The sequence below is a fragment of the Bos javanicus genome, chromosome 20 (assembly GCF_032452875.1).
Source record: "Bos javanicus breed banteng chromosome 20, ARS-OSU_banteng_1.0, whole genome shotgun sequence".
Lineage (NCBI taxonomy): Eukaryota > Metazoa > Chordata > Mammalia > Artiodactyla > Bovidae > Bos > Bos javanicus.
Genome location: NC_083887.1, coordinates 13504082 through 13525919, shown reverse-complemented (window position 1 = coordinate 13525919; position 21838 = coordinate 13504082). Strand labels below are relative to the sequence as shown.

Sequence of the window (21838 nt, the reverse complement as noted above, 5' to 3'; positions counted from 1 at the left end):
TCCCAGTCTGAATGTTTTAAAATTAAGGTGATTCTGAATAACTCATGGTTAAAAGAATAAATCAAATGGAAAATGAACATTTTAAACAAATGGAAAGACAACATATCAACATTTATGAAGTGAACTTCAGAATTCATAGCTTTAAATCTTGAAGAAGAAGAAAATATTAGAATCATTACTTAATAAGTTTTAGCCTAAGAGAAAAAGACAAATTCAAAACAAATAAAAAGGCAGAAAATATAGAGAAAATGGAAATGAGCGAAATGGAAAATGTCCCATGTAAATGAACAAATTGTAAAATTTTCTCATTGGAAAAAAATCAGTATAATTGGTAAACTTAATGTTTAGAGCAATTTATATAACTCTTGAACTTGTGAATCAGCATGTGGTCTTTTATCCCTGGCTTCTTTATGGCATCATGTCCTCAGGGCTGCATTCAAGGAAGGTAAAGCAGTAGTAGTAAATCTTCTTGAGGCAGAGGCACTGTTCTTTGCTTAACTTCTGCCACACTGAGTTGGCATAAGCAAGTCATTGTTGTTTAGTCACCAAGTCACTTCTGACTCTCTTGTGACCCCATGGGGCTGTAGCCTGCCAAGGCTCCTCTGTCCATGGGATTTCCTAGGCAGAAATACTGGAGTGGGTTGCCATCTCCTCCTCCAGTCAGCCCAATTTCAAGCAGTGGGGAATAGACTCTGGATCTCTTAATCTTGGTGGTGAAAGGCATTGTGGCCCTGTTTCTTGATTCATAGTGGTTAAATCTCAGGTCAGAGGTCTGGGATTTTACCCTATTTACAAGGTACTGTGTTAACTTGCCAGAAAACACAAACCAGAGACAAAGGGTTTATTACTCCCTGGAAAGCAAGCAGCCACCAGGGCAGTACTTGTTTTGGTTACTTGAGCCTGAATCTTCATAGGGCTTCACAGTGAAGGTCAGATGGGACCTGCACAGGTAGTAGTGTGCACTGAAGAAGGGAACCCTGAATTGGGAAACCTGACCACACATAGGACCACTCATGACTTGTCCTGTCCTCAGGAGAGTGAGAAAGAGAAACCTTACCTTTACTCTGGAATTTAAACAAATCTTCTCTGGCGGCAGGGGATGAGATGATTAGATAGCATCACCAACTCAATGGACATGAATTTGGGCAAACTCCAGGAGACGGTGAAGGACAGGGAAGGTGTGCTGGTGTGCTGCAGTCCACAGGGTCACAAAGTGTTGGCCATGATTTAGCGACTAAACAGTGAACAACGATCTCTGGAGAGAAGACATTGAACTGCCTCAGTGTTGCTAAATGTTATTATCTGGAATGTATCCTTATATAAACATCTTAAATTGGCTGTAAATGACATTGTTCAGAGAACCCAGGCTATGCAGAAATGTGAGATGCTCATGGAGAATTATTTTCTTATATAGTGTATCTGCTTGCACAATAATATGCATTCTTCCCATATACAAAATCTTATCACTCTTCTCACTAGAGTGTCATGTCAGACTTGAGTCCAGTATCTTTATCATCTAACCAAGGTCCAAATACAGATAAGGCTCTGCTATGCCATTTTGTAATTAGAGAAATGCAAAACAAAAATACAGTGAGATACTGATCTTTACCTACTACATAGATTAAGAAAGACTGAGAATATCAAGTGTTGGCGAAAATTTAATTGGAACTCTGGGAGTGGTAAGTGGTAAAACTACTTTCTAAAATGATTTGTTTATTTTTTAAGAATAAAATTAAACGTGCCTATAGACTCAGTTCAGTTCAGTCACTCAGTTGTATCCCACTCTTTGTGACCCCATGGACCGTAGCATGCCAGGCTTCCCTGTCCATCACCAACTCCTGGAGCTTGCTCAAAGTCATGTCCATCAAGTCGGTGATGCCATCCAACCATCTGATCCTCTGCCATCCCCTACTCCTCCTGCCTTCAATCTTTCCCAGCATCAGGGTCTTTTCCAGAGTCAGTTCTTCACATCAGGTGGCCAAAGTATTGGAACTTCAGCTTTAGTGTCAGTCCTTCCAATGAATATTAAGGGTTGATTTCCTTTAGGATTGACCGGTTGCAGTCCAAGGGATTCTCAAGAGTCTTTTCCAACACCACAGTTCAAAAGCATCAATTCTTTGACACTTAGCTTTCTTTATGAACTGTGATCTAGCAATTTCACTCCCCTTTATTTACCTGCAAGAACTGAAGCCTACATTCTCATTAATACTTGTACACAAATGTCATAGCACTCTTATCTAGGACAGGTTGTCTTGGTGAGGGTATTGACTGGAAAGTGGCACATAGGAATTTTTCTTGGATGAGGAAAGATTTTATATCTTGATTGCTGTTGGTTATATGGATGTATGCATTGCCAAACTATACTTTAAAGGTCTATTTTATTATGTAAATTATGTAAAAATATAAAAGTGGAAATTTCTGCAGCTGTGGGAACTCCTTATAACTTCAATATGTATGTCAATTGCTTTATTCGACCTTAAGTTTTTTTAACATATATATGCTAACCATTGTTTGATATAAAAGTTTGTTTGGTTAACGTTGCTGGCATTGACGAAACTTTCTATCAGCATTCAGAAAACTAAGGTCATGGCATCTGGTCCCATCACTTCATGGAAAATAGATGGGAAACAGTGAAAACAGTGTCAGACTTTATTTTTGGGGGCTCCAAAATCACTTCAGATGATGTTTGCAGCCATGAAATTAAAAGACGCTTACTCCTTGGAAGGCAAGTTATGACCAACTTAGATAGCATAATTCAAAAGCAGAGACATTACTTTGCCAACAAAAGTCCGTCTAGTCAAGGCTATGGTTTTTCCTGTGGTCATGTATGGATGTGAGAGTTGGACTGTGAAGAAGGCTGAGCGCCGAAGAATTGATGCTTTTGAACTGTGGTGTTGGAGAAGACTCTTGAGAGTCCCCTGGACTTCAAAGAGATCCAACCAGTCCATTCTAAAGGAGATCAGTCCTGTGTGTTCATTGGAAGGACTGATGCTGAAGCTGAAACTCCAATACTCTGCCACCTGATGAGAAGAGTTGACTCATTGGAAAAGACCCTGATGCTGGGAGGGATTGAGGGCAGGAGGAGAAGGGGATGACAGAGGATGAGATGGCTGGATGGCATCACTGACTCGATGGACATGAGTGTGTGTAAACTCCAGGAGTTGGTGATGGACAGGGAGGCCTGGCATGCTGCGATTCATGGGGTCGCAAAGAGTCGGACACGCCTGAGTGACTGAACTGAACTGAACTGAGCAGGGGTCAGACAGCAATGCTGACCTTAAGAGACATGTAGCTATTTCATCAGCCTTCTTTCCTCACCTCTTGCTGTATGTGCTGTAAGGCATAGCACATTTTATACATATAATTATTTTTATCCTTCAGGATCAAGTGCTCCTTTACAGTATTTGTTTTTTTCATTACATAAGTTTCTTACCTTTTTATTCTTGTTCTTTTACATATAACTATTTTCATTGTTTACTAGCATGTACTTATAGGTAATGGGTTAATAATGTTCATAAAGTTCCTCAGAAGTAAGCACAGTTTGTATCAAATACAGATTAGTAAATATGATAGCCATAATTAAACTAAAATCTTTCAGAACAACTAAACACCATCTGATAGCTATGGGCATGCCTGAGGAGCCTTTGTTGTGCATTTTAACTTCTGAACTCTTATTTAAAAAGATCATTCCAACATAAGATTTCTCTTAAATCTAGCCAAGTATAACTTGTGATCTCTTCAGATCCATAGGGAAGTATACATACTATATTTTTTAAAACTTTTACAGTGATTTCACTTTTCAGTTACAAATATTTCCCAAATGAGAGTTTATCAAAAAAAGAATGGGAAGGGGAAAAGATGGTAATTTGAATATAGATATACGACTGTGGATTATTGTTGAAACTGTTAGGGGGAAAAAAATCACATCAGCATTTTCTTTATGATAAAGAATCTTCAATTATAGCTAATCTTCTAAATCTGAATCTCTAAGGGAGAAGCTACAGTAATCTGTAGTTTTGAAAAATAACCCTAAGGTGTACCATGGCACCCAAGGTTTTTTTTGGGTCCATGAGCAACTTTTTTCTTTTAACTGGCTGGAAACTTTGTTGGGATGGTCTATGAATGGTTTTCCAAATCTGTTTATAAAAATGTATCTTTCTTTTACTAGATTATTCCCTACACATCCACTATTGTGAGTCTTGACTTGCCATCTATTCTCACTCCTCCTGTATTTTTCAGTGTCCTTAATAACTGAACTACCTGGGTTGTCTATATTTGCTATGATGTTATCCTTCTCCTATTTCTTGAATCCCCTACAAACAGCATTTTGTCTCTATTACTCCTCAGTAAGATAATCAGTGACCTTTACCTTATTAAACAGTGGCAATTAAAGTTCTTACTAACATAGTTGATAACTTCCTCCTTGAAATAATTTTTTCCATTTAGCTTTTAGAATATACTTTGGGTGAATGAGGGGTGCTTTCTCTTGACTCACTGCCTCGTTTCAGTGTCCTTTGCTTGTTCTCTTCTCTTCTTTATGACCTCTATTTTTATAGTATCTCAGGGTTCAACCATTGAATTTGTTTTCTTCCTTCATTCCTTTCTTTTTGAACCTGTACTCTTCTATCCACGTTGATGCCCTTGATTCTTTCATGTAATTTATAACTTTGTTAATTTTTTAATATTTATTTAGTTATTTGGCTGTGTCAGGTCTTAGTTGCAGCACTCAGGATCTGTGGGTCCCAGAGCATGTGGGCTTAGTTGCTCAGTGGCATGTGGGATCTTAGTTCCCTGACCAGGGATTGAATCTCTGTCCCCTGCATTGAAAGGCAGATTCTTTACATTGCACCACCAAGGAAGTCCCTAATTTCATTACTTTAAATATCTCTAAACAGATAACTTCCAAAAAACATCTGTTTCCTTATCTAGGGACGGGCGTGAACATGATGACTATGAATCAACAAGCATGAGGATTAAAAGCCTACCAATAAGGCTGATAAAATAGAAAGACAAAGCAGGCTGGGGTCTCTTAACAGCACAGCTGAGCCAAGATTATTTTTATTGTTAATTTTGTTTCTTTTTTTCATTTTCATAGAATGTTGGCTCAATTAAGAAACATCAGGGAGATAAATTCAACCCAGTGGTAAGTAGTTTTAATTTCTTTTGTTAGAAAGTGTTTGCATTATTACTATGCCTTTTATTTGGTTGGTGCCTCTTCCTCCACTGTTTTTGTATCTGCCGTTTTAAGCCTGATTTATAAAGTGGCTCTTAAATCACAGCACTAAAAGTTTAATGAACAGTCCCCATGTGGATCACTTCCTGTTCAGATCAAGTCAGTCTTTCTCCCTGTGCTTTACTTCCTTGCAGTATTGTATAAGGGAGGATCTCTTTGAATTTGGTTACTCATTTCTCTCTCATGTGGTGCTTTCCTCCTCTGACGTCAATAATTAAGGTCCCCCTCCTTTCTTATCAATTAGCAGTTTTAGTCTGCTAAATTAGGATCCATTTTTGTATTTGTTCAAGGACCACTGAATTTATTCTGAGGTCTCAATTGTCCTTTTCACTGCCTCTGTCCACAGGAAGTTCTGTTTTGTTTTGTTTTTTAATTCTCAAAGTTTTCATTTGAAATATAAACTCTTTGCGGTTTCCTAAAGCTAGGTATCTAGTTTTTTTTTTTCTGAATTCACATTCTTTTCTGAGAAGTTCTGCAGTATTATTAGGACTACAGAAACGTCTTAGAGGTCATTTTACTTCCATTAGCAATTATTCTGCCCTGTAAATTGCCTTCTACCTCAAGTGCCCTGCACATACGATTTAATATACTAAATAATATACTAAAATAAATATACTCTTCTTTTTTTCTGACCACTCTGTGTAGCACAGGAGATCTTAATTTCCAGACCAGGGATTGAAGCCATGCTGTCTTTATAAGGAGTGTGGAGTCTTAAGCGCTGGACCACCAGGGAAATCCCCCACTCTTAAATCATTGTATTTGGTAACAGTGTGTCATGTTCCATTATTCTCAGCTGGGAGTTACGCTTTCAAATCCATTATGATTTCTGGAAAATGGATTTTTTTAGGACATATTTTGCAAATTATTGAATACTATCATATATAAGTATAAGCATATAGTAGTTATAATATGAACCAGAGTAATAGTTTGAAGTATTATATTAGTGCTGTCTCTACAGTAATAGAAATGTTCCTTATCTTTTTTTACTCAGTATGGTATCCATTAGCCACCTGTGAGTATTGAGCATTTACAATATAGTCAGTGTGACTAAGAAACTAGATTTAAAATTTCATTTGATTTAACTTGAATTTTCAGGTTAAAATGCCACTCTGTCTACCATATTGGACAAAGCAGATAGTTTTTTCCCCACTTTTCTTAAATGTCCCCCCTAAGTCATTATCAGTTGAAAAAGAAAGTGTATATTCATTTTTAGAATCTTTTTTTCATTATCTCATTAAACATACAAGTATAAGCTAGATTCCCCTTTAGTGATTAAATTCTTATTAGGTCAATAAAACTGCTTTTTCTGAGTAAAATGCACCTTCATAAAACTGTGGTGTGGGAGAAGACTCTTGAGAGTCCCTTGGACTGCAAGATCAGCCCTTGATGTTCTTTGGAAGGAATGATGCTAAAGCTGAAACTCCAGTACTTTGGCCACCTGATGCGAAGAGTTGACTCATTGGAAAAGACTCTGAGCTGGGAGGGATTGGGGGCAGGAGGAGAAGGGGACGACAGAGGATGAGATGGCTGGATGGCATCACCGACTCGATGGACATGAGTCTGAGTGAACTCCGGGAGTTTGTGATGAACAGGGAGGCCTGGCGTGGTGTGATTCATGGGGTCACAAAGAGTTGGACAGGACTGAGTGACTGAACTGAACTGAACTGAAGCATATTCAGTAAACTTTATTGACAAAGTAACTTTTTTTTTTATTGAGGTATAGTTTATATATAACATTACATTAGTTTCAAGTATATGACATAATGATTAGTATTTGTATATGTTGGACGAAGAAGGCAATGGCACCCCACTCCACTACTCTTGCATGGAAAATCCCATGGATGGAGGAGCCTGATAGGCTGCAGTCCATGGGGTCGCTGAGGGTCTGACGCTATTGAGCGACTTCACTTTCACTTTTCACTTTCATGCACTAGAGAAGGAAATGGCAACCCACTCCAGTGTTCTTGCCTGGAGAATCCCAGGGACGGGGGAGCCTGGTGGGCTGCCGTCTATGGGGTCGCACAGAGTCGGCCACAACTGAAGCGACTTAGCATATGTTGGAAAATGATCCTTATAATATGTCTAGCAACCATCCATCACCATACATAGAAGCAATTTGTGTGTGTGTGTGATGAGAGCTTTCAATCTACTGTCTTAGCAACTTGCAGATATGCAGTACAGTATTATTAGCTGTAGTCACCATGCTGTACATTACATCCCCGTGACACAGAAATTTTAGATAGAAACATTTGATGTTTGACATTATTAGTGTAAGGAAGGAAAAATTTTCCCTTCCCCCTGTTAGGGTTCCTGGCTGGGTCTGAAAATTTAACTGACAAAGACAGATTAACAGGAGAAAAATGTATTCATTTGTTTAATGTAAGTTTTAAAGGACACAGGGAGCCTTTGTAAGGAAAGGAAGACCCAAAGAAACAGTTAAACAAGTATTTTTATGTGATGTTTGATGAAGTGGACTGTTGTGTAGAAATACAATAGGTCAAAGAGTAAATGTAGTAAACGGGGAGATTTAGCAGGCCCTGTTCATTAGAATTTCTCTCCCTTCGTCTTTAGAGATACCTTCTAGTATAAAGAGGACCCCTTTAACAGAAACATGTTTATGACCTGTTTCGGGGGGAAAGGCACAGAGATCAGAGTGACCTTCCTGCTTCTGCTATTTTCTCAAATTCCTTTAGGTTAAGATACTAAGTATTCCCTGAGTACCGTATTTTGTCCTGAACTCCCATCAGTTGTTTGTCTCTATAAACCCTAAAGGAGAAGTATGTAGTAAAGACCAATTGATGTTTGATTTCTGAGATGAGTATATCCTAATATATTGAGAAATAGTATAGTGCAGTATGAGTACAGAATCAGTTTCTTTATGGAAAATGGGGATGACAATAGTACATGCCTTAAGATACATGAGGATGAAATGAGAATAAGCATATAGTTTATATGAAGAATTTAGCACAGTGCCTGGTGCACATGGTGATTAAGTAAGAATAGTCAGATTTTTTTTTCTTTACTTGCTAGGGAAATACTTAACCCTTACTGTCAAACACTTTAAGAATATGATATAATTTGAAGAGTTAGAATCAATGCCTTGCAGATTCATGTTGGAGCCTGAGGCAAAAGAGAAAAATTAGTCATACTGATTCTGTCTTTACTTTTAAATTAACTGTGGATTAATGAATTATTTTTCCAAGAGTTTGATTTTTTACAAAAATGTTGCATTAAAATAGTTTGATTACTGAAGGGTTTTACTGTGTCTGAGGCATTTGCCTCACTGGCTTTAACCTAGTCTTGGCTCTGGGTAGAAGTAATCTAATACTTTAATGGAGTCTTCTGCCTAGGGCAAGAATATATTATTATTTTGCAAAGAATTGATAACATTAATTAGAAGTCATTCTTATTTTATTGAGATGGGCTTTTTCTTTTAGTAAATTAATGTTAACCTCCTAGTTGGAATTAACCTCTGTATGTATGTATGTGTTCTTAATAAAACTAGCCTTGAAAATTTTCACTAATTCAGAATTGAATCTTTCCCCCAGTTAGATTGAAATGAAGTCTGCACTGGTGGGCTGCCGTCTATGGAGTTGCACAGAGTCGGACATGACTTAAGCGACTTAGCAGCAGCAGCAGCACTTTATTGAAGCAAGTTTCTTCTCTAGTGTGTAACCTTAAGCAAATATAAAATCTGTACACTTTAGAAAAATTAAAAGAACAGCATTAATTGAAACAAAATATACTTCGCATAGATAGGAATTCTGATGTGGGAGAGTTACAGGAAAGTTAAATGGCTGGTTAGGGAGACCTGAAAATATCTTTGCACTCCCACTTTTCTACTCAGAATTGCATATAGTCAAGTTCTTAATTAAGAAGCAGCTCTTAATCAGAAGTTAAATAAATTTCTTTGTTATATTAGGGTTTTTCTTGTTGATGAGCAGACTTATAAAGCCTAGTTCTTTTCAGTTCAGTTCAGTAGCTCCGTCCTGTCCGACTCTTGGCGATCCCATGGACAGCAGCACTCCAGGCTTCCCTGTCCATCGCCAACTCCCGGAGCTTGCTTAAACTCATGTCCATCAAGTCAGTGATGCCATCCAACCATCATCCTCTGTCATCCTTTCTCCTCCTGCCTTCAATCTTTCCCAGCAACAGCATCTTTTCCAATGAGTCAGTTCTTCCAAGGTGGCCAAAGTATTGGAGTTTCATCTTCAGCATCAGTCCTGCCAATGAATATTCAGGGTTGATTCCCTTTAGGATTGACTGATTGGATGACCTTGCAGTCCAAGGGACTCTCAAGAGTCTTCTCCAACACCACAGTTCAAAAGCATCAATTCTTCAGTGCTCAGCTTTCTTTATGGTCCAACTCTCACATCCATACGTGACTACTGGAAAAACCATAGCTTTGACTAGACGGACCTTTGTCAGCACAGTAATGTCTCTGCTTTTTAATATGCTGTCTATGTTTGTCATAACTTTTCTTCCAAGGAGCAAGCGTCTTTTAATTTCATGGCTGCAGTCACCATCTTCAGTGATTTTGGAGCCCAAGAAAATAAAGTCTCTCACTGTTTCCATTGTTTCCCCATCTGTTTGTCATGAAATGATGGGATCGGATGCCATGATCTTAGTTTTCTGAATGTTGAGTTTTAAGCCAGCTTTTTTACTCTCCTCTTTCACTTTCATCAAGAGGCTCCTCAGTTCTTCTTGGCTTTCTGCCATAAGGGAGGTGTCATTCTGAAATGGTTCTTTTAGAAGCATATAAATGGTTACTTTGAACTGTGGTGTTGGAGAAGACTCTTGAGAGTCCTTTGGACAGCACAGAGATCAAACCAGTCAATCCTAAAGGAAATCAACCCTGAATATTCATTAGAGGGACTGATGGTGAAACTGAAGCTTCAATACTTTGGCCACATGATGTGAAGAGCCAACTCATTAGAAAAGATCCTGATGCTGGGAAAGATTGATGGAGGAGAAAACGACAGAGGATGAGATGGTTGGATGGCATCACCAACTCAATGGACATGAGTTTGAGTAAGCTCCAGGAGGTGGTGATGGACAGGGAGGCCTGGTGTACTGCAGTCCATGGGATTGAAAACATTTGGACACAACTGTGCGACTGAACAAACAACAACAACAAATGGTTACTTTTAGGATCATTTTGTGAAGTACAAAAGTGCTTGAGTTTATTTTTAAATTCACTATAAATTTGAGTGTGAAGTGAAATGGACCTTAAAAAGCATTACTATGAATAAAGATAATGGAGGGGATGGAATTCCAGCTGAGTTATTTCAAATCCTAAAAGATGATGATGTTAAAGTGCTGCACTCAATATGTCAGCAAGTTTGGAAAACTCAGCAGTGGCCACCAGACTGGAAAATATGTTTTCATTCCAATCCCAAACAACATTCAAATTACAGTTTAATTGTGCTCATTTCACATGCTAGGAAGATTATGCTCTAAGTCCTTCAAGCTAGGCCTTAGCAGCAGTACGTGAACTAAGAGCTTCCAGATGTACAAGCTGGATTTAGAAAAGGCAGAGGAACCAGAGATCAAATTGTCAACATTCATTGGATCATAGAGAAAGCAAGGAAATTCCAGAAAAACATCTATTTCTGCTTTATTGACTATGCTAAAGCCTTTGACTGTGAATCACAGCAAACTGTGGACAATTCTTAAAGAGATGAAAATACCAGACTACCTTACCTGCCTCCTGAGAAACCTGTATGCAGGTCAAGAAGCAATAGCTAGAACCGGACATGGAACAACAGATTGGTTCAAAATTGGGAAAGTAGTGAGACAAGACTGTATATTGTTACCCTGCTTATTTAACTTCTCTGCAGAGTACATTATGCAAAATGCTGGGCTGGATGAATATCAAGCTAGAATATCAAGCTCGATTGCCAGGAGAAATATCAACAACCTCATCGTATGCAAATAATACCATCTTAATGGCAGAGAGTGAAGAGAAACTAAAGAGCCTCTTGATGAATGTGAGAGAAGAGAGTGAAAAAGCTGGCTTAAAACTTCAACATTAAAAAAGCTAAGATCATGGTATCCGGTCCCATCACTTCATGACAAATAGAAGGGGGAAATGTGGAAGCAGTGACAGACATTTTTTTCCTTGAGTTCCAGATTCACTGTGGACAGTGACTGTAACCATGAAAAAGACGCTTGCTCCTTGGACGGAAAGCTGTGACCAACCTAAACAGCATATTAAAAAGCAGAGACATCACTTTGCCAACAAAGGCGTGGATAGTCAAAGCTATGGTTTTTCCAGTGGTCATGTGAGAATTGGACCATAAAGAAAACCGAGCACTGAAGAATTGATGCTTTCGAAGTGTGATGTTGGAGAATACTCTTGAGAGTCTCCTGGACTGCAAGATCAAACCAGTCAATCCTACAGGAAATCAGCCCTGAGTATTCATTGGAAGGACTGATGCTGAAGCTGAAGCTCCAATACTTTGGTCACTTGATGCAAAGAGCCAGCTCACTGGGAAAGACCCAGCTCACTGGGAAAGACCCTGTTGCTGGGCAGAAGGAGAAGGGGGCGGCAGAGGTTGAGATGTGTGGATAGCATCACTGACTCAATGGACATGAATGGTTCTGAGTAAACTCCAGGAGATGGTGAAGGACAGGAGAGCCTGGCATCCTATAGTCCATGGGATCACAAAGAGTCAGATAGGACTTAGTGACTGAACAACAACAACAAATATAAAAAATTTGATAGGAAAGCAGTGTAAATGCATTCTGTTGAGTGTGTTTACAGAAGGGAATATTTATCTGTGAGGTATAAACTCTGAGAATTGAACTGGAATAGTTTGTTTTGAAAAATTGTTATAATGCTTTTACTAAACTTATTTTTGTTTGCATATTTCAGTGTCTAAAAATGACTACAAAACGAAGTTTATTTGTGCGGTTGGTACCATGTCGTTGTCTTCGAGGAGAAGAGGAGACTGTCACTACTCTTGATTATTCTCATTGCAGTTTGGAACAGGTTCCCAAAGAGATTTTTACTTTTGAGAAAACTTTGGAGGAGCTCTACTTAGATGCTAATCAGATTGAAGAGCTTCCAAAGGTATGTTAATCTGATCTTTCAAGAATTGCCTTTGGTTATTTTTATGCCTAGAAATATGATATTCCTAGTGTTGCCATAATGCTGATACATATGTATATATTATTGCCCCTGTTTTGGTTTAATTTCATCTTTAGGATATGTAACACAATTCAGGTTTTTTAAATTGAATTTTTAACCTTTATCTCTTGAAGTTAATTGCTTTATCTTTTCAAGTTAATGGCTTATTTATGCAAATAATTTAAAATTTTATATTTAATTCCAGGCTTGTTAGAGCCACTAAGGTAGATAGTAAAGTGAAGTGAAAGTCACTCAGTCATGTCCAGCTCTTTGGGACCTCATGGACTATACAATCCATGAAATTCTCAAGGCCAGAATACTGGAGTGGGTAGCAGTTCCCTTCTCCAGGGATCATTCCAACCCAGGGATCGAACCCAGGTCTCCTGCATTGCAGGCGGATTCTTTACCAAATGAGCCACCAGGGAAGCCCAAGAATACTGGAGTGGGTAGCAGTTCCCTTCTCCAGGGGATCTTCCCAACCCAGGAATTGAACTGGAGTTTCCTGCATTGCAGGCGGATTCTTTACCAGCTGAGCTACCAGGGAAGCCCAAAGTAGATAATAAGACTCTATAGTTTCTGCAGCCAACAGATTTACCTAGACAAAGAATTGAAATTAATGTTTTTCTAGTTTTCATGAGTTTTTGGTCTAGTAATTGAGGATAAATTGTCCTTTTAGTTATCACATCAGAATTTTGTTTTTTTAACAGCTTTGCAGAGGTACTATTCTGTTTTCCCCATTTCAGTTTTGTTTGGAAGGGCTTTGGAGGACCTATTGTTTCTGAAATATAGGAACAACTAGCAGGAGAAAGTTGGTTTGTTGCCATGAAACATCCTCTCCCATTAACAACTTGCTTGCTAAGATATTTTAGTTGTTACTTCTTTTTTTCCCTTAAATTCTAACCTGACTTCATCCCCTACTCAGTTTCTTATTTTTGCAGAGAAAGTTGCAATAGTTTTACCACCCAAACAACAGTGTTTTTTAAGCTGTGGGTGTAGACTCATTAGTGGCTCATAAAAATCAATTTAGTATATGGGGCATTTCCAAAAAATAAACTCTTATTTGGACTGGCAGATTTAGAAGACAAAAAATATAAGACATCCAATTAAATTACAAATTTCAAATAAATAGTAATTTTTTAGTGTAAGTGTGTTTCATGCAGTGTATAGGACACCTCTCTCACTAAAAAAATTATTGTTTATCTGAACTTCAAGTTTAACCAGGCATCCTGTATTTTATTTGGTAACCCTATCTATCATAGAGTAAAAAATAGGGAGTGTTGCCTGTATCTATTGTAACATAAAACATTTGTTTTAGATTTATGTGTGTATTTATATATATCCCGGATTGCAACATTGTTTTGAAAGAGTTGCTGTTTGGGTGGCTAGTATAGTAGTAAAATCATTCTGAAAGCCAGCACCATCTGAGATTGTCTTATAAAGAAATCTTTATATAGCTATGGATAAAATATTAGAAGTTGTGGGTTGCGTGATCATGAATTTCTTCCCTAGGTTGTGATAGGGTGCTTTGTAATTGACTGTTTGCTTGCGTGTTATTTTTCAGCAGGGAATTTATCTTCCTTAGCTAGGTCTCCTAGAGAAAATGGAAGACCAAAATTAGTCCCATTTTCTAATGACCACCAGTGAGGTCTCATTTTGGGAACTGTGTTGAAAAGAGAGAGGGATGCTATGATAATGCAAATAACTGAATCACTTATCATGCCTAGCAATTTTCCATTTTTGGAAGAATGCTCTCCTTAAATAGGATTTATTCAGTGCCATCCTGCACACAGTTTTGTTTTTTCCTAAAGATTTTACTTTTTAAAGCAATTCTAGATCCACAGCAAAACTAAGAGGCAAGTATAGAGATTTCCCAAGGCCACATAATGGCTCAGATGGTAACGAATCTGTGTGCAGTGCAGGAGACCCAGGTTCAATCCTTGGGTCATCGGGAATATCTTCTGGAGAAGGGAATGGCAACCCACTAGTATTCTTGCCTGGAGAATTCCATGGACAGAGGAGCCTGGCCAGCTACAGTCCGTGGGGTCACAAAGAGTTAGACATGACTAGGTGACTAACACATGCACATAGATTTACCAAATATGTAACCTGTCCCCACACATGCATGGCTTCCACCGTTATCAGCATCCCTGCTTTGGTACCAGAGTGATTAAACCACCATAGTACTTAGAACTGATGAACCTGTGTTGAAAAATCATAATCACCCAAAGTCCATAGTTGACATTATGGTTTGCTCTTGGTGTAGTGCAGTCTGTGGATAGCACAATGCATATAATGACATGTATTCATCATTATGCAATCAAACATAGTATTTTCAGTACCTAAAAATCCTCTGTACTCTGCAAAGGTTTTTTTTTTTTTTTTTTTTTTTTTTAATATGAAGCTTAGAAGTAGCCCATGTACTTACTGCTGCTGCTGCTGCTAAGTCACATCAGTCGTGAACGACTCTGTGCGACCCCATAGATGGTGGCCCACCAGGCTCCCATCCCTGGGATTCTCCGGGCAAGAGTACTGGAGTGGGTTGCCATTTCCTTCTCCAATGCATGAAAGTGAAAAGTGAAAGTGAGGTCGCTCAGTCTCGTACGACTCTTCGAGATCCCATGGACTGTAGCCTACCAGGCTCCTTCGTCCATGGGATTTTGCAGGCACAGGCAAGAGTACTGGAGTGGGTTGCCATTACCTTCTCTGGTACTTACTGCCTTTGGTTAAATATATTTAAGTCCCATTTTCATTATTGTGATTTTAGCATAACACTATGTTTGCTCCCTTATTTTATTTTTCTCTCAAATCAGAGTTCTATGTTTTAATTCATTTAAAACCAATTTTACATATTTGAATTTATATAAATTCAGCTTATAAACTTACATTTTGGAATAAGGATACTTGAAACATAAGATCCAAAGTGAAAGTGAAAGGGTTAGTTGCTCACTTGTGTCTGACTCTTTGCTATCCCATGGACCATAGCCCACCAGGCTCCTCTGTCCATGCAGCTCTCCAGTCAATAATACTGGAGTGGGTAGCCATTCCCTTCTCCAGGGAATCTTCCTGACCCAGGGATTGAACCTGGGTCTCCTGAATTGCAAGCAGATTCTTTACCATCTGAGCCATTGGGGAAGCCCTTTTAGTTTACTAGATTTAGCAGCCACTTATTTCTCATGACCCTAACAGAAAATACACCATATGCTAGATTTTGTTAAGTGCATTTTGCCCAGGGTAGAAGTATGAGGATGTAAATCATTCTGAGTAGTCCAATTGTATTCAAATATATAATAGCATAAAATAATAAGAGGTCTTCTCTGGTATGTGTGTAGGTATAATTCATTCAGTTTTAATGATGTTAATAATATTTGTCTTTCTAACGGTTAATAAATGAAATATTTAAGGAAACTGAAGGAATAATCAACATCCTTCTCTACCTTGTTTCAACAGCAACTTTTTAACTGTCAGTCTCTACACAAACTGAGTTTGCCAGATAATGATTTAACAGCATTACCAGCATCTATTGCAAATCTCATCAATCTCAGGGAACTGGATGTCAGCAAGAATGGTAAGATTCTTTCTTTCTAAATTTTTGTGCTTGGGGAACATGTTAAATAAATAAAATTTCTTTTGTATTTTACCAGATAAAAAAGAATTTTAAAAGTCAGATTGCAGTCTGTTATATTAGTTTTTTTATATATATGTATAAATCTATGAGAATTTAAAGCAAAGTGAAGAATAAGTATAAACGTTTTTAAATAGCTTTAATCGAAATGCTGTGGATATGTGCATGCACATCTGTGTCCTTAAATCTTTTTTCATATATATATTTACTGCCATGTTTGTGATGATGAGAAACTAGTAACAAGTAGCTGTAATGTCGATTGTTAATAACACATTTTGAATCATCTGTAAGCATGGACTGTAATGTAGCTCCTAATGATACTGACGTAAAATATTTACAGTGTAATGTTAAAGTTTAAAAAAAAGTTGTGCTACATTAATGAATTGAACATCAGCAAATACTTATTGAGAGACTACTCTGTGCCAAATACTTTATTAGGAGCTTGGGTTACAAATTAATGATGAAAAGTAAAAGGACATAGTCACTGTTCTCTTGGGGTACATTGTCTTGGTTTTGTGTGCTTAGTTTGAACATTAAAGTGTGGAAGAGATGTTCCAAATTGTTAATTCCTTACCTTGAAGTGAGAGAGAAGTAACACTTAAAAATTTTAGAGTGAGCATATTACAATATATTGGAATAATATTAGAATAAGCATTTCCCAAGACCAAGGAAATCCTTATACATAACCACAATATCATTATCACTCAAGAAATTTGACACCATATTTTCCCCTGTTGCCTAGTAATGCCCTTTTTAGCTATTTGCCCAACCTACACCAAGTTAAAGATCACATGTAGCTTTCAGTTGTGTCTCTTTGATCTTTTAAAACCAGCTTGTCCATCTTTTTGTGACATTGTTGTTTTTGTAGAGTTCAGATCAGCTGACTTTTAGTTGTTAAGAGTTTTCTTCTCATGATTTTATTTTAGGTTAATTAATTTCCTCAGCTTCTTCAAGGGCAGTTTGAAATTTGTCTCCATTCCTCATGCTTAATAGAGTGGCAAGTATTGCGTAAATTCCAAAGAAAATGAACTTGATCCATTACCATTGTAGCTGTACATACACTGACAGTTAAGTAGCATTGTAGAAATTTGGAATTGTGACATTAGAAGTCATTAAGTGTAACCTTCCACTCTGAAGGGTTATCTCTTCTACTTTTTGGTGTTAAGGGTAAAATCACATATACAAAGGCTAGTAACCAATGTTATTAGTCTTCATAGTATGAAACTGTTCCTTGGCTCAATAATGTACATGCTTTATTCTCCTCCTGAAAATGCAGTAATTCCAGACTTACTTCTCTAAACTTGAGAATTGTGCAGTTTACGCCCTACAACATCATTCAATCAGTATCTTAGACTTTCATGCAAAGAATAACGTGTTTGAGTTATGACAACCCATTGGACTGTAGTGTTTCTTTTTTTTTCATTCTAGCTTCAACAGTTCTTTGTGGATTATTGAAAACCTGCTTTGTACAATTCTGTCAGCTTGTGAGTGTTTTTTGAAGAGTTAGAATTTCTATGTGACCAAAAGATTTAGGATAAGCACTTAAGTATTCTTCTCTGAAAGAGAATGGCATTAGTTATTGTTATCAGTAAAATCTTACAATTTATTTCATTAAAAATTAAGCTGATTTTGTCTATTCTTTTCTTCTCTTTCTATGTGATCACATCTATTTTTTAAATGGCAGAATCAGTCCCTTGCCTTTTATTTGTTTTCTTCTCTTCTTAGTCTTAAACTGATGTCTAAATGCAACTGCATTTCATTGATGATGAACAAAGTAAGTGAAGAGAGACAAGAAACTATGATTATGTCAGAACCATTCCTTGACTGACAAAAATTCTAGTACTTCTAATTCCTAATCTAATAGTCATCATTACGACTGATGTAATTAACCCATTTTACTTTTATAGAGTTGAGAGTATTTTAATTAACTTGTGTAAGCCTCAAGTATATGCTTATACGAGTCTACATTATTATTACTTTTTGGCTGTGCCTTATGGCTTGTGGGATATCAGTTTTCTGACTACAGACTGAACCCAGGCCACAGCAGTGAAAGCCCAGAATCCTAACCACTAGGCCACCAGAGAACTCCAAGTCTGCATTATTGAAAACAGGAATATATTACACATATTACAGCATGATGTGGTTGATTATGAGAATTTTGAGTTTCATTATTTGTACATTTAAGTTAACAGCTTGCTTAAAAGAAAGGATAGCACGTTAAATGAAAGCAGTGTTTATCAAATTTTGGAATTACTTTTATTTAGTATTAAGATGGCCATTATGTTAGAGATGGATGAGTTTCATCTTTTATTCTGAATGAGAAAATTGAATTACCCCTAAATATACTCCAGTGTTCTTGCCTGGAGAATCCCAGGGACAGGGGAGCCTAGTGGGCTGCCATCTATGGGGTCGCACAGAGTCGGACACGACTGAAGCGACTTAGCAGCAGCAGCATACCCCTAAATATTTTCTCTGTTACAACATCTCATTATGTTAAATGTTGCATAAGATTCTTTAATCTTGTATCCAAGTTCTAGTATTCTTATCCTTTTAGGTGTTTTTATCAGTTCAATCTAATGATATTCTATCTTAATATAACAGGTATTTTTTTCATGTTTACTATCTATATGACCCCTGCTTGGAAGGAGGCAGGAAACATTGTGGCATGCTTTATTAGTGTTTCAGCAAGCTGTATTTATTTAAAAGCACTTGTTTTAGGATTCTTTACTTTCATATTTTCTTAGTTTCTGATATTCTAATATTTCTTCCAGTGTTTCTCACTGGCAAGTAATATGGCTTAGTGATTAAAACATTTGTTTAGAAAGAGAAAAATTGAATTGTATTCTGATCATTATTTCTTTATTTGCCATGTTGCTATATTTGGAAATTAATCTCATTCTCAGTTAGACTATACATAATTTCATCAATATTACCACTTCCCGTTCTGCCTCATGAGACTGCTAACCACATTGTGGACCAGTGTGTATACAGGAAGTATATAAATTTAAGGTGTTGATATTTGTCTTCATTTTGTAAGGAATTCACTTTTTATCATTTGATAATAAAACTAAAGTCTTAATTTATGAGTGTTAATTTGTCCTTTTTCTTGTCTAAAGTTTTGGTATTGTTAGCTTTTTAAAGAAAGGAAAATCTCACCAGGCTACTATGCCAAGTCACTGCAAATAGCAACTGGTGTTAGAGAAATTAACATTTAACATCCATTGTGTTCATGTGGCTTCTTCTTTTTTTTTTTTTCTTTTTTGCTGCCCTGTGTAGCATGTGGGATCTTAGTTCCCTAATCAGGGGTTGAACCCCCACATCTCCTGCATAGCAAGATGAATTCTTAGCCACTAGACTGCCAGAGAAGTCCTGGCCTGTTTTCTTGAGCAGACTATTAGAGATGATGATTAAAATAATTTGCAAAAGGGGTTGATAGAGAAAGCTGATGGAGAGAGAAAAGAAACGAAGACTATCTAGCTATCAGTTCTCTCTATAAAAGCACACTGAATAAAAACTAGGAATTTTAATGCAGAGAAACCAGAAAGAGTAGTTCAGATCTTTCTGTCTGATACGGGAATGCTGGAGAGGTTAATTATGCCTTTTTAAAACTGAGTCAAAACATTCAGAAAGAATGGGTTGAACGTTTATGGGTCAAAACAGGAAGCATTTCCTTGAATCTGAGAAAATCTGATGATTGGGGACAAAGTATTGGAAAAGGCTCTTCACTTTTAAGTTCAAAGAAGTTATATTGATTACAAGGGATTATTGATTACTGGGGAAATCACTGACTTTTTTCTGTTTTAAAATTTCTAAAGTTGTTGATTTGCTTAATAGTTAATGTTGCTTAAATTCAGCTGTTTTAATAAATCAGATTATTTAAGATAACGAAAGAAGAAAAATCATGTGTTAAACTGACATGGAACTTAAAAAACATAGTCTGGTGATCACTGGTCACTGCTAAGTGTGTTGTTAATGTAGACCATAAGTGGGGTGTACAGTCACTGTGCCTTACCATAGGCCTTAGCACTCACTGTGTTATACCTGGTGCTAACCATACATCTGTTATCCCCTAGCCAGTATAGTCATTTAAGTTTGCAATTTCTGGTTCAGACTCTTGACTGGAAATCAGTGTTACATTCTGTACTATTTGTTACCATAGTCTTTAAAACACAGAAACAGTAAAGAACCACTATTAACTTACATTGTACATTTGGGTCATTGGAGGGATATTGATGCCCTCCAAACAAAGATCCCCAGGATTACCTGTGATTGAGCCATGGGGATGGAAGGCGAGTCGCAGCGGGTGCTAAAAGACTTTATTACAGGATTTGGGCTTGTACTTGATGATTGGAAGAGGATTTAAGAATATGAGCATTTGCTATGGATGGAATGCCGTCAAGAAGTATAATTCTGTGACTGAGAATATTAATAAATGTTATCTATAGGGAGGGCAGATTAGAGCAAAGCTAAAGCTATAAGCACTAAAGCAGCAGCAGTCACACGTTAGAAGAAGGGATGGCTTGGACAAGATTCACATTTTGTCTTTGTTAAGTCGTGATTACAAATACACTTTTGTCTTGATCTCTTGTGGTTAAAGAGTGGCCTCCTTTAATATTGGTATTATGTGAAATTGCTTAGTTCAACAGGGAAATACCAAGGTCTCCCTTTGATTGCATCTTGTTCATAGAAAGACCAAGGACTAGCTGATGGTACCAGGCTAGTTCTTCGATTAGATTTCAGGAGGTATTTTCTCTTTCTCAGCAGTAAAAAGAGAACTCTAATGTATAACCAAAATAGATTAATCTGAGCAGGATAGCCATGTTTAATAGTATCTTCATTTTATTAAATTTCAGCCACAGAGTCAAATTTTTATGACAAGAGTATATGACAAAGAAAGAATACTGTTGAAGTCAAGTGAGAATGAAAAAGGAACAGGTAGTTGAAATTGCTAAAGAATTAAGTAATTCATGATAAAATTCAGGTTATGCATGCTTTATGTATGAGGATGAAAGAGCCATCTTTGGAGACAAGCTAACACAAGCATTGAGCTTAGGCCTCATTGAGAAAGTGAGAACAAGAATTTGGTGGAAGTGAGGAAGTTAGTGATGCAGATATCTAAGGTAAGAATGTACCAGAAAGAAGAAACAGCCAGTGTACAGTTTGTAAGGTGAGAGTGTCCATGGCATGTATGAGAAACAGAAGACTATAGTAGCTAAAACATAGTGAGCAAGATGGGAGTGATAGGAATAGAGGTCAGAAAGGTAGGGATTTGGAGCAAAAAGACAATGTAGAGCCGTAGCTTTGACATTTACTCTCATTCAAGTGGAATCACTTGGAAGGGTTTGAGTCAGGTCATTCAGAGCATAATCTGACTTGCATTTTATTTTTATTTTTTTATGTTTTTTAAAAATTTATTTTAATTGGAAGCTAATTACTTTACAGTATTGTAGTGTTTTTTGCCATACATTGACATGAATCAGCCATGGATTTATGTGTTCCCCATCCTGAACCCCCCTTCCACCTCCCTTCCCATCCCATCCCTCTGTGTCATCCCAGTGCACCAGCCCTGAGCACCCTGTCTCATGCATTAAACCTGGACTGGCGAGCTGTTTCACATATGATAATATACATGTTTCAATGCTGTTCTCTCAGATCATCCCTTGCCCTCTCCCACAGAGTCCAAAAGACTGTTCTATGTCTCTTTTGCTGTCTTGCGTATAGGGTTATCCTTATCATCTTTCTGAACTCCGTATATATGTGTTAGTATACTGTATTGGTGTTTTTATTTCTGACTTACTTCACTCTGTATAATAGGCTCCAGTTTCATCCACCTCATTAGAACTGATTCAGA

General features: G+C 37.4%; 1 protein-coding gene across 8 annotated transcripts in view; it reads left to right on the top strand.

The window, feature by feature from the left end:
• The window catches only part of ERBIN (erbb2 interacting protein), a 127952-nt gene that overhangs the window by 39509 nt on the left and 66605 nt on the right, over positions 1 to 21838 (top strand). For all 8 annotated transcript variants that reach the window (XM_061393400.1, XM_061393399.1, XM_061393398.1 and 5 more), the window contains exons 2-4: positions 5096 to 5143; positions 12111 to 12308; positions 15813 to 15930. In XM_061393400.1, coding sequence (XP_061249384.1) covers positions 12120 to 12308; positions 15813 to 15930 — 307 coding nt within the window. In that variant the 5' untranslated portion in view covers positions 5096 to 5143; positions 12111 to 12119. The remainder of the gene's footprint in view (positions 1 to 5095; positions 5144 to 12110; positions 12309 to 15812; positions 15931 to 21838) is intronic.